The sequence below is a fragment of the Mustelus asterias genome, unplaced genomic scaffold (genome assembly GCF_964213995.1).
Source record: "Mustelus asterias unplaced genomic scaffold, sMusAst1.hap1.1 HAP1_SCAFFOLD_3988, whole genome shotgun sequence".
Classification (NCBI taxonomy): domain Eukaryota; kingdom Metazoa; phylum Chordata; class Chondrichthyes; order Carcharhiniformes; family Triakidae; genus Mustelus; species Mustelus asterias.
In genome coordinates, this window is record NW_027593933.1 from 8068 (window position 1) to 21401 (window position 13334).

Consider the following 13334-nt stretch of genomic DNA (forward strand, 5'->3'; position numbering starts at 1 on the left):
AAACCACATCTACCGCCTTCCCTTCGTCAATGTGTTTAGTCACATTTTCGAAGATCTCCACCAGGCTCGTAAGGCACGATCTACCTTTGACAAAGCCATGCTGAGTATTCTTGAGCATACTAAACCTCTCCAAATTCTCATAAATCTTGTCCCTCAGGATCTTCTCCATCAGCTTACCAACCACTGAGGTTAAAATGAAGGATGTAAAATGAAGGATGGGAATTATTTCGGTGTCCGTGGATTGGAGCTGATCTCTGCCCTCCATGTCCCAGTTGACGTTTCAGCTCTCACCAACTAACTCCTCCATTCTCCTCTCTCTCTTCCCCAGAACATGAGCCGACTCAGGAGAATTAACCTGGACGGGAACCGGATCCAGCGCCTGCCCCGGCTGCCTCCCTCCCTTGATGAGGTGAAGCTGAACGATAATCGCCTGGAGGGGCTGGACCGCCACAGCTTTAGAGGTTAGAACTGGTACACCGGTGCGAGTGTGCCAGGGAGTGTGTGCGCTAGGGAGTGTGTGCGCTAGGGAGTGTGTGCGCTAGGGAGTGTGTGTTCCAGGGAGTGTGTGTGCCAGGGAATGTGTGCGCTAGGGAGTGTGTGCGCCAGGGAATGTGTGCGCTAGGGAGTGTGTGCGCTAGGGAGTGTGTGCGCTAGGGAGTGTGTGCGCTAGGGAGTGTGTGCGCTAGGGAGTGTGTGCGCTAGGGAGTGTGTGCGCTAGGGAGTGTGTGCGCTAGGGAGTGTGTGCGCTAGGGAATGTGTGCGCTAGGGAGTGTGTGCGCTAGGGAGTGTGTGTGCCAGGGAGTGGGTGGGGGGGGGGGGGGGGGCGGGCACACGCCACAATGCGGTTCTCCCTCAGCACTGACCCTCCCACAGTGCGGCGCTCCCTCAGCACTGACCCTCCCACAGTGCGGCGCTCCCTCAGCACTGACCCTCCCACAGTGCGGCGCTCCCTCAGCACTGACCCTCCCACAGTGCGGCGCTCCCTCAGCACTGACCCTCCCACAGTGCGGCGCTCCCTCAGCACTGACCCTCCCACACTGTGGCGCTCCCTCAGCACTGACCCTCCGACAGTGTGGCGCTCCCTCAGCACTGACCCTCCCACAGTGCGGCGCTCCCTCAGCACTGATCCTCCCACATTGCGACGCTCCCTCAGCACTGACCCTCCCACACTGTGGCGCTCCCTCAGCACTGACCCTCCGACAGTGTGGCGCTCCCTCAGCACTGACCCTCCCACAGTGCGGCACTCCCTCAGCACTGATCCTCCCACAGTGCGGCGCTCCCTCAGCACTGACCCTCCCACAGTGCAGCGCTCCATCAGCACTGACCCACCCACAGTGCGGCGCTCCCTCAGCACTGACCCTCCCACAGTGCGGCGCTCCCTCAGCACTGACCACCCCACAGTGCGGCACTCCCTCAGCACTGATCCTCCCACAGTGCGGCGCTCCCTCAGCACTGACCCTCCCACAGTGCGGCGCTCCCTCAGCACTGACCCTCCCACAGTGCGGCGCTCCCTCAACACTGACCCTCCCACAGTGCGGCGCTCCCTCAGCACTGACCCACCCACAGTGCGATGCTCCCTCAACACTGACCCTCCCACAGTGCGGCGCTCCCTCAGCACTCTCCACCCCACAGTACGGCGCTCCCTCAGCACTGACCCTCCCACAGTGCGGCACTCCCTCAGCACTGACCCTCCCACAGTGCGGCACTCCCTCAGCACTGACCCTCCCACAGTGCGCTACTCCCTCAGCACTGACCCTCCCACAGTGCGGCGCTCCCTCAGCACTCTCCACCCCACAGTACGGCGCTCCCTCAGCACTGACCCTACCACAGTGCGGCACTCCCTCAGCACTGACCCACCCACAGTGCGATGCTCCCTCAACACTGACCCTCCCACAGTGCGGCGCTCCCTCAGCACTCTCCACCCCACAGTACGGCGCTCCCTCAGCACTGACCCTCCCACAGTGCGGCACTCCCTCAGCACTGACCCTCCCACAGTGCGGCGCTCCCTCAGCACTGACCCTCCCACAGTGCGGCACTCCCTCAGCACTGACCCTCCCACAGTGCGGCACTCCCTCAGCACTGACCCTCCCACAGTGCGGCGCTCCCTCAGCACTCTCCACCCCACAGTACGGCGCTCCCTCAGCACTGACCCTCCCACAGTGCGTCACTCCCTCAGCACTGACCCTCCCACAGTGCGGTACTCCCTCAGCACTGACCCTCCCACAGTGCAGCGCTCCCTCAGCACTGACCCTCCCACAGTGCGGCGCTCCCTCAGCACTGACCCTCCCACAGTGCGGCGCTCCCTCAGCACTAACCCTCCCACAGTGCGGCGCTCCCTCAGCACTGACCCTCCCACAGTGCGGCGCTCCCTCAACACTGACCCTCCCACAGTGCGGCCAAGGAGGTCAAGCAGTTTTTCTCAGAAGTCGAGTTGCTGGCGTTCTCTCACTGTGTGGGTGCTCTGCGTCTCTGGATCTGAGCATGGTATGTTGCAAAACAGTTTGCCAAATTCCTGTTGCACCACATGTATGACTCCCGACACTGGGTTGAGTCTCTCATTAGCTTTGTATAATTTGTAACTTGCAGACTGTATTTTATATAAACAATGTGGGGTATATTTTCAGCCATGCTCTTTTGGTTACAAATTGCCCCTTTCGTGTCCAAAGATGTGCAGGTTAGGTGGATTGGCCATGCTAAATTGCCCCTTAATGTCCAAAGATGTGCAGGTTCGGTGGATTGGCCATGCTAAATTGCCCCTTAATGTTCAAAGATGTGCAGGTTCGGTGGATTGGCCGTGCTAAATTGCCCCTTAGTGCCGAAGGATGTGTAGGTTAGGTGGATTGGCCATGCTAAATTGCCCCTTAGTGCCGAAAGATGTGTAGGTTAGGTGGATTGGCCATGCTAAATTGCCCCTTAGTGTCCAAAGATGTGTAGGTTAGGCAGATTGGCCATGCTGAATTGCCCCTTAGTGTCCAAAGATGTGTAGGTTAGGCAGATTGGCCATGCTGAATTGCCCCTTAGTGCCGAAAGATGTGTAGGTTAGGTGGATTGGCCATGCTAAATTGCCCCTTAGTGTCCAACGATGTGTAGGTTCGGTGGATTGGCCATGCTAAATTGCCTCTTAGTGTCCAAAGATGTGTAGGTTAGGCAGATTGGCCATGCTAAATTGCCCCTTAGTGTCCAAAGATGTGTCGGTTAGGTGGATTGGCCATGCTAAATTGCCTCTTAGTGTCCAAAGATGTGTAGGTTAGGCAGATTGGCCATGCTAAATTGCCCCTTAGTGTCCAAAGATGTGTAGGTTAGGCGGATTGGCCATGCTAAATTGCCCCTTAGTGTCCAAAGATGTGTAGGTTAGGTGGATTGGCCATGCTAAATTGCCCCTTAGTGTCCAAAGATGTGTAAATTAGGTGGATTGGCCATGCTAAATTGTCCCTTCGTGTCCAAAGATGTGCAGGTTAGGTGGATTGGCCAGGCCAAATTGCCCCTTAGTGTCCAGAGATGTGCAGGTTAGGGCGGATTGGCCATGCTAAATTGCCCCTTAGTGTCCAAAGATGTGTAAATTAGGTGGATTGGCCATGCTAAATTGTCCCTTCGTGTCCAAAGATGTGCAGGTTAGGTGGATTGGCCATGCTAAACTGCCCCTTAGTGTCCAAAGATGTGTAAATTAGGTGGATTGGCCATGCTAAATTGTCCCTTCGTGTCCAAAGATGTGCAGGTTAGGTGGATTGGCCATGCTAAATTGCCCCTTAGTGTCCAAAGATGTGCAGGTTAGGGTGGATTGGCCATGCTAAATTGTCCCTTAGTGTCCAGAGATGTGCAGGTTAGGGTGGATTGGCCATGCTAAATTGTCCCTTAGTGTCCAGAGATGTGCAGGTTAGGGTGGATTGGCCATGCTAAATTGCCCCTTAGTGTCGAGCGTCTGTCTGGGTAAATACATGGTGTTATGGGGATAGGGCCTGGTTGCGATTGTTGTTGGTGGCCGCTCGATGGGCTGAATGGCCTCCTTCAGCACTGTGGAGATTCTATGTGTCTATTATGAAAAGTTGTCTGCTAAACCACTCCAACATTAGCGGATACTGGGCAGTGGACCCAGAGGAAGGACGGAGAGAATTCTATTTTCGATGCAGCGAGTTGTTGTGGCCTGGAAGGTGCTGCCTGAAAGGGCGGTGGGAGCAGATTCGCCCTCGGAAAAGGGATGGATTGGAGTAATACTGGAAGATGGGAGAAATTTGAAGTATTATTGATGGGTGGTCGAGGGAGGGAGGAGGGGGGAAGAGATGGTGGCGGGGGCGAAAGTGCCACCACTTTCTCACATTATCAAGGGTCATTCCTCTCTCAGAGGATAATTGGGAAACAGATTTGCAACAACACCCTGCATTGCTGCAGCACCTATAACTGAGTGAAGTGTCCCCTGAGGTGCTTCACAGGAGTGCCAATCTGATAGAATTTGACCCCAGCATGGTGGTTGGCACTGCTGCCTCACAGCGCCAGGGACCCGGGTTCAATTCTGGCCTCGGGTCACTGCCTGTGTGGAGTTTGCACGTTCTCCCCGTGTCTGCGTGGGTTTCCTCCGGGTGCTCCGGTTTCCTCCCACAGCGGGTTAGGAGCATTGGCCATGTTAAACTGACCCTTTCTTTAATTCATTCATGGGACATGGGCGTCGCTGGCTGGTCAGCATTTATTGCCCATCCCTGGTTGCCCTTGGAGGGCAGTTCAGTGTCAACCACATTGCTGTGGCTCTGGAGTCACATGTAGGCCAGGCCAGGTAAGGACGGCAGATTTCCTTCCCAAAAGGACATTCGTGAACCAGGTGGGTTTTTCTGACAATGGTTTCGTGGTCATCAGTAGATTCTTAATTCCAAATTTTTTTCATTGAGTTCAAATTCCACCAGCTGCCGTGGTGGGATTCGAACCCGGGTACCCAGAACACTAGCTGAGTTTCTGGATTAATAGTCGAGTGATAATAGCACTAGGCCATCACCTCCCCTTAAGTTTAGGAAGAGCGCACTGTGGGAGGGTCAGTGCTGAGGGAGCGCCGCACTGTGGGAGGGTCAGTGCTGAGGGAGGGCCACACTGTGGGAGGGTCAGTGCTGAGGGAGCGCCGCACTGTGCGAGGGTCAGTGCTGAGGGAGCGCCGCACTGTGGGAGGGTCAGTGCTGAGGGAGCGCCGCACTGTGCGAGGGTCAGTGCTGAGGGAGGGCCACACTGTGGGAGGGTCAGTGCTGAGGGAGCGCCGCACTGTGGGAGGGTCAGTGCTGAGGGAGCGCCGCACTGTGGGAGGGTCAGTGCTGAGGGAGCGCCGCACTGTGGGAGGGTCAGTGCTGAGGGAGCGCCGCACTGTGGGAGGGTCAGTGCTGAGGGAGCGCCGCACTGTGGGAGGGTCAGTGCAGAGGGAGTGCTGCACTGTGGGAGGGTCAGTGCTGAGGGAGCGCCGCACTGTGGGAGGGTCAGTGCTGAGGGACTGCCGCATTGTGGGAGGGTCAGTGCTGAGGGAGCGCCGCACTGTGGGAGGGTCAGTGCTGAGGGAGCGCCGCACTGTGGGAGGGTCAGTGCAGAGGGAGTGCTGCACTGTGGGAAGGTCAGTGCTGAGGGACTGCCGCATTGTGGGAGGATCAGTGCTGAGGGAGCGCCGCACTGTGGGAGGGTCAGTGCTGAGGGAGCGCCGCACTGTGGGAGGGTCAGTGCTGAGGGAGCATTGCACTGTGGGAGGGTCAGTGCTGAGGGAGCACCGCACTGTGGGAGGGTCAGTGCTGAGGGACTGCCGCATTGTGGGAGGGTCAGTACTGAGGGAGCGCCGCACTGTGGGAGGGTCAGTGCTGAGGGAGCGCCGCACTGTGGGAGGGTCAGTGCTGAGGGAGCACCGCACTGTGGGAGGGTCAGTGCTGAGGGAGCATCGCACTGTCAGAAGGTCAGTGCTGAGGGAGCGCCGCACTGTCAGAAGGTCAGTGCTGAGGGAGCCCCGCACTGAGGGAGGGTCAGTGCTGAGGGAGCGCCGCACTGTCGGACGGTCAGTGCTGAGGGAGCCCCGCACTGTCGGACGGTCAGTGCTGAGGGAGCGCCGCACTGTGGGAGGGTCAGTGCTGAGGGAGTGCCGCACTGTGGGAGGGTCAGTGCTGAGGGAGCGCCGCATGTGGGAGGGTCAGTGCTGAGGGAGTGCCGCACTGTGGGAGGGTCAGTGCTGAGGGAGCGCCGCACTGTGGGAGGGTCAGTGCTGAGGGAGCACTGCACTGTGGGAGGGTCAGTGCTGAGGGAGCACTGCACTGTGGGAGGGTCAGTGCTGAGGGAGCGCCGCACTGTGGGAGGGTCAGTGCAGAGGGAGCGCCGCACTGTGGGAGAGTCAGTGCTGAGGGAGCGCTGCACTGTGGGAGAGTCAGTGCTGAGGGAGCGCTGCACTGTGGGAGGGTCAGTGCTGAGGGAGCGCTGCACTGTGGGAGAGTCAGTGCTGAGGGAGCGCTGCACTGTGGGAGGGTCAGTGCTGAGGGAGCGCTGCACTGTGGGAGAGTCAGTGCTGAGGGAGCGCTGCACTGTGGGAGAGTCAGTGCTGAGGGAGCGCTGCACTGTGGGAGAGTCAGTGCTGAGGGAGCGCTGCACTGTGGGAGAGTCAGTGCTGAGGGAGCGCTGCACTGTGGGAGAGTCAGTGCTGAGGGAGTGCCGCACTGTGGGAGGGTCAGTGCTGAGGGAGCGCCGCACTGTGGGAGGGTCAGTGCTGAGGGAGCGCCGCACTGTGGGAGGGTCAGTGCTGAGGGAGCGCTGCACTGTGGGAGGGTCAGTGCTGAGGGAGCGCTGCACTGTGGGAGAGTCAGTGCTGAGGGAGCGCCGCACTCCAATCAGAAAGCAGAGATGTGTTGGATGATTATGCTTTGGGTGCAGGTGGGATCTTGCTGTGCACAGGCGGGTTACACCGTGATCCCCGCAGCCCTCAAACGGGAATTGTGCCTCGTGTGCGCCGACCTCTTCACTCGGTCTGCAGCTCCGCCGAATGGACGCCCGGAGGGGAGCGGCCTGCGCAGGCGCACTCACACATGTTTTTCTACGCCGTCCCTCAACACCTCTTCTTTGACACAGGGCTCCATCGTCTCCTGACCCTCGACCTGGAAGGAAACGGCCTGGACGACGGCAATGTCAACCCCAACGCCTTCCGCCCGCTGAGAAAGCTGATCTACCTGCGGCTTGGCCGTAACCGGTTCCGAGCCATGCCCTCCGGCCTACCCCCCGCCCTGAAGGTGAGTCCTCCGAGCATCCTGACCGGCTGGCTTTCGAGAGGCCATCTTGGCTCCCCCGACAACTGCACCCTCCCCTCATCCTGACCCGAGACCCTGGAGCACGGGGATGGGGGAGGGGGCCGAGGACGAAGGTCACACTCTCAGGATCAGGGGAGTGGCCATTTTGGGTCTGCAATGAGGAGAATTCTCTTCCCTCCGAGAGTCGGGAATCTTTGGAATTCCCAATCCCAGAGGAAGCTCGCTCGTCGAGTCCATTCCACACGGAGACTGACAGAGATTTTCGGGCACAAGAGGGGATCGAGGGACGGGCGGAGAAAGTGGAACCATCCGGAAGGAGTTGAAATGGGGGAGCAGACCCAATGGGCTGAATGGCCTCCTCCTGCCCTGTTTATGATCTTATTGTGCGGTGTTCCCAACAGATTAAACAAACCAAAAGTTCTCAAGTTAGAATCTGCTTCCGAGCAACATCGGGAGATATCAGGGCCAGGCAACCAGAAGCTACGGTAAAAGAGGGTGGTTTTTAAGGAGTGTCTTAAAGGAGGCGAGAGAGCGAGAGACAGAACGAGCGAGCGAGAGACAGACAGAGAGTAAGCGAGAGACAGACAGACAGACAGAGAGCGAGCGAGAGACAGACAGAGAGTAAGCGAGAGACAGACAGACAGAGAGCGAGCGAGCGAGAGACAGACAGACAGACAGAGAGCGAGCGAGAGACAGACAGAGAGTAAGCGAGAGACAGACAGACAGAGAGCGAGCGAGCGAGAGACAGACAGACAGACAGAGAGCGAGCGAGCGAGAGACAGACAGAGAGCGAGCGAGAGACAGACAGACAGAGAGCGAGCGAGAAACAGACAGAGAGCGAGCGAGAGACAGACAGAGAGCGAGCGAGAGACAGACAGAGAGCGAGCGAGAGACAGACAGACAGAGAGCGAGCGAGAAACAGACAGACAGACAGAGAGCGAGCGAGAAACAGACAGACAGACAGAGAGCGAGCGAGCGAGAGACAGACAGAAAGAGATGTGGTTTAGAGAGGTTTAGGGAGGGAATTCCAGAGCAGAGGGCCTCCCAAGCAGCTGAAGGCAAGGCCGCCAATGGTGGAGCGAAGGAAATTGGGGAATGCCTAAGAGGCTGGAATTCGAGGAGCGCAGAGATCCCGGAGAGTTGTAGGAGGTGACAGAGATAGGGAGGGTTGTAGGGGCTGGAGGAGGTGACAGAGATAGGGAGGGTTGTAGGGGCTGGAGGAGGTGACAGAGATAGGGAGGGTTGTAGGGGCTGGAGGAGGTTACAGAGATAGGGAGGGTTGTAGGGGCTGGAGGAGGTGACAGAGATAGGGAGGGTTGTAGGGGCTGGAGGAGGTTACAGAGATAGGGAGGGTTGTAGGGCTGGAGGGGGTTACAGAGATAGGGAGGGTTATAGGGGCTGGAGGGGGTTACAGAGATAGGGAGTGTTGTAGGGGCTGGAGGAGGTTACAGAGATAGGGAGGGTTGTAAGGGCTGGAGGGGGTTATAAAGATAGGGATGGTTGTAGGTGCTGGAGGAGGTTACAGAGATAGGGAGGGTTGTCGGGCTGGAGGGGGTTACAGAGATAGGGAGGGTTGTCGGGCTGGAGGGGGTTACAGAGATAGTGAGTGTTGTAGGGGCTGGAGGGGGTTACAGAGATAGGGAGTGTTGTAGGGGCTGGAGGAGGTTACAGAGATAGGGAGGGTTGTAGGGGCTGGAGGAGGTTACAGAGATAGGGAGGGTTGTAGGGGCTGGAGGAGGTTACAGAGATAGAGAGGGTTGTAGGGGCTGGAGGAGGTTACAGAGATAGAGAGGGTTGTAGGGGCTGGAGGAGGTTACAGAGATAGGGAGGGTTGTAGGGGCTGGAGGAGGTTACAGAGATAGAGAGGGTTGTAGGGGCTGGAGGAGGTTACAGAGATAGGGAGGGTTGTAGGGGCTGGAGGAGGTTACAGAGATAGAGAGGGTTGTAGGGGCTGGAGGAGGTTACAGAGATAGAGAGGGTTGTAGGGGCTGGAGGAGGTTACAGAGATAGGGACCCAGTGAACCTTCTCTGAACGGCCTCCGATGCGAGTGGATCCCTCCTTCAGTGAGGGTGAGGAGACCAGAACTGTTCGCAGTACTCCAGCTGCAGTAACACCAACTCCCTGCACAGTTGGAGCAACACGAACCAACTCTTATACTCCATCCCCCTCGCGTTAGAGGAGAATGTTCCAATTGGTTTTCCCAAACGCTCTCTGTACCTGGACACTGACATTTTATGTGATTCAGGGATCAGGGAATCTTGTTGACTTCATGTCAGACAGACGGAACATTCTCTTCCGCAGTTTCTGGCATTGGGGATGACACAGCTTTCAGCACAGAACACACTGCTCCCAAACCTGTCTGATAGATTGGAGGAAGCTTTCATCCAGGCCCCATTCATCTTGCTTTGGGCCTAGATCCACAACTTGACAACGCTCACAGGGCCTCATGGACGTCAGTGAGAGCGACTATGATTAATCAACTCACTATTTTTTTCCAAAGTTTAATACGCAGTTTAGATCCAGTGCCCTGCAGGGTCAGTGTTGAGGGAGCGCCGCACTGTGTGAGGGTCAGTGTTGAGGGAGCGCCGCACTGTGGGAGGGTCAGTGTTGAGGGAGCGCCGCACTGTGGGAGGGTCAGTGCTGAGCGAGCGCCGCACTGTGGGAGGGTCAGTGTTGAGGGAGCGCCGCACTGTGGGAGGGTCAGTGTTGAGAGAGCGCCGCACTGTGTGAGGGTCAGTGTTGAGGGAGCGCCGCGCTGTGGGAGGGTCAGTGTTGAGGGAGCGCCGCACTGTGGGAGGGTCAGTGCTGAGGAAGTGCCGCACTGTGGGAGGGTCAGTGCTGAGGGAGCGCCGCACTGTGGGAGGGTCAGTGCTGAGGGAGTGCTGCACTGTGGGAGGGTCAGTGCTGAGGGAGCTCCGCACTGTGGGAGGGTCAGTGCTGAAGGAGCGCCGCACTGTGGGAGGGTCAGTGCTGAGGGAGCGCCGCACTGTGGGAGGGTCAGGGCTGAGGGAGTGCCGCCCTGTGGGTGGGTCAGTGCTGAGGGAGCGCCACACTGTGGGAGGGTCAGTGCTGAGGGAGCGCCGCACTGTGGGAGGGTCAGTGCTGAGGGAGCGCCGCACTGTAGGAGGGTCAGTGCTGAGGGAGCGCCACACTGCTGGAGAGTCAGTGCTGAGGGAGGGCCGCACTGTGGGAGGGTCAGTGCTGAGGGAGCGCCGCACTGTGGGAGGGTCAGTGCTGAGGGAGCGCCGCACTGTGGGAGGGTCAGTGCTGAGGGAGCGCCGCACTGTGGGAGGGTCAGTGCTGAGGGAGCGCCGCACTGTGGGAGGGTCAGTGCTGAGGGAGCGCCGCACTGTGGGAGGGTCAGTGCTGAGGGAGCGCCGCACTGTGGGAGGGTCAGTGCTGAGGGAGCGCCGCACTGTGGGAGGGTCAGTGCTGAGGGAGCGCCGCACTGTGGGAGGGTCAGTGCTGAGGGAGCACCACACTGTGGGAGGTTCAGTGCTGAGGGAGCGCCGCACTGTGAGAGGGTCAGTGCTAGGGGAGCGCTGCACTGTGGGAGGGTCAGTGCTGAGGGAGTGTCGCACTGTCGGAGGGTCAGTGCTGAGAGAGCGCTGCACTGTCGGAGGTTCAGTGCTGAGGGAGCGCCGCACTGTGGGAGGGTCAGTGCTGAGGGAGCGCCGCACTGTGGGAGGGTCAGTGCTGAGGGAGCGCCGCACTGTGGGACGGTCAGTGCTGAGGGAGCGACGCACTGTGGGAGGGTCAGTGCTGAGGGAGTGTCGCACTGTCGGAGGTTCAGTGCTGAGGTAGTGCCGCACTGTGGGAGGGTCAGTGCTGAGGGAGCGCTGCACTGTGGGAGGGTCAGTGCTGAGGGAGCGACGCACTGTGGGACGGTCAGTGCTGAGGGAGCGCCGCACTGTGGGAGGGTCAGTGCTGAGGGAGCACCGCACTGTGGGAGGGTCAGTGCTGAGGGAGCACCGCACTGTGGGAAGGTCAGTGCTGAGGGAGCGCCACACTGTGGGAGGGTCAGTGCTGAGGGAGCGCCGCACTGTGAGAGTGTCAGTGCTGAGGGAGCGCCGCACTGTGGGAGGGTCAGTGCTGGGGGAGCGCCGCACTGTGGGAGGGTCAGTGCTGAGGGAGTGCCGCACTGTCGGAGGTTCAGTGCTGAGGGAGCGCCGCACTGTGGGAGGGTCAGTGCTGAGGGAGCGACGCACTGTGGGAGGGTCAGTGCTGAGGGAGTGTCGCACTGTCGGAGGTTCAGTGCTGAGGTAGTGCCGCACTGTGGGAGGGTCAGTGCTGAGGGAGCGCTGCACTGTGGGAGGGTCAGTGCTGAGGGAGCGACGCACTGTGGGACGGTCAGTGCTGAGGGAGCGCCGCACTGTGGGAGGGTCAGTGCTGAGGGAGCGCCGCACTGTGGGAGGGTCAGTGCTGAGGGAGCGCTGCACTGTGGGAGGGTCAGTGCTGAGGGAGCGACCCACTGTGGGACGGTCAGTGCTGAGGGAGCGCCGCACTGTGGGAGGGTCAGTGCTGAGGGAGCACCGCACTGTGGGAGGGTCAGTGCTGAGGGAGCACCGCACTGTGGGAAGGTCAGTGCTGAGGGAGCGCCACACTGTGGGAGGGTCAGTGCTGAGGGAGCGCCGCACTGTGAGAGTGTCAGTGCTGAGGGAGCGCCGCACTGTGGGAGGGTCAGTGCTGAGAGAGCGCCGCACTGTGGGAGGGTCAGTGCTGAGAGAGCGCTGCACTGTCGGAGGTTCAGTGCTGAGGGAGCGCCGCACTGTTGGAGGGTCAGTGCTGAGGGAGCGCCGCACTGTGGGAGGGTCAGTGCTGAGGGAGCGTCGCACTGTGGGAGGGTCAGTGCTGAGGGAGCGCCGCACTGTGGGAGGGTCAGTGCTGAGGGAGCGCCGCACTGTGGGAGGGTCAGTGCTGAGTGAGCGCCGCACTGTGGGAGGGTCAGTGCTGAGGGAGCGTCGCACTGTAGGAGGGTCAGTGCTGAGGGAGCGCCGCACTGTGGGAGGGTCAGTGCTGAGGGAGCGCCGCACAGTTGGAGGGTCAGTGCTGAGGGAGTGCCGCACTGTGGGAGGGTCAGTGCTGAGGGAGCGCCGCACTGTGGGAGGGTCAGTGCTGAGGGAGCGCCGCACTGTGGGAGGGTCAGTGCTGAGGGAGCGCCGCACTGTGGGAGGGTCAGTGCTGAGGGAGCGCCGCACTGTGGGAGGGTCAGTGCTGAGGGTGGATAAATCTCCCCAGTGTGCTGAGACCCACATCCATCCTCCAACCAACATCATCGAAAAACAGACAACCTGGGTCATTATCACACTTGTCCTTTGTGGGATCTTTCTGTGCTCATGTTTGACTGCCTCGTTTCCTGCACTATAATGGTGGTCACAGTTGGGGAAGACCCTTCCACTGGCGGAGTGATGCCCTGGGGACGCTCGGAGTGTTTGAAAAGTTTTATTTTGGCCTTGCGCTCTCTCTCTCCTTCCTTCTATCCTTCTCTCCATCTCTGCTCCTTGTACGCTCTCCCCGCTTGTCTCTCCGAGTGGCGTTCAGGCCTCTCAGTCGCAGTGGTCCCAGCCAGCAGCCCCCCTCCCCTCTCCGCGCTCAATTCCGTCTCTAACCTCTCGCTCCCCTCATTCCCCAGGAGCTCCACCTGGAGGACAACCACATTGAGGAGATTCCCGGCGGCCTCCTGAACAAGACCCTCAACCTCACGATCCTGGTGCTGCCGCCAAACCGCCTGGAGGAGAACCGCATCGATCCCCGGGCTGGATCCACTTGCGGTGAGTACGGGAGGTCTCCCTCTGTCTGGCACCCACGCACCCCCGGCTAGACCGAGGCTCCGCCCGCAGCTGATCCTGCCTTGGCCCTTTGACCCCAGCGCCTGAAACTGACACGCAGCACCTTGTACTCGTGCAGTGCAGGTTAACAGAGAAATACCACCCCAGAGGCATGCTTCGCAGCAGCGGCAATCAGACAGAATCTTACCCCGAGACACCTCGGGAGGTGTCAGCCACAGGCGACCAAAAGCTCAGTCACAGAGGTCGGTTTTTAAGGAGCGTCTTAAAGGAGGAGAGAGAGAGATAGAGACAGACGGGGGGAGA

The 13334-nt window shown here is 59.5% G+C and overlaps 1 protein-coding gene across 1 annotated transcript; it reads left to right on the forward strand.

Moving 5' to 3' along the window:
• Positions 1–330: 330 nt before the first annotated feature.
• On the forward strand, positions 331–13013 carry LOC144490895 (extracellular matrix protein 2-like; the record flags this gene model as incomplete). The annotated part of the gene is made up of 3 exons (XM_078208581.1): positions 331–461; positions 7066–7223; positions 12875–13013. Coding segments are annotated over exons 1-3 (427 nt in total), but the record flags the coding sequence as incomplete, so codon positions are not given.
• Between the last annotated feature and the right edge of the window lie 321 nt (positions 13014–13334).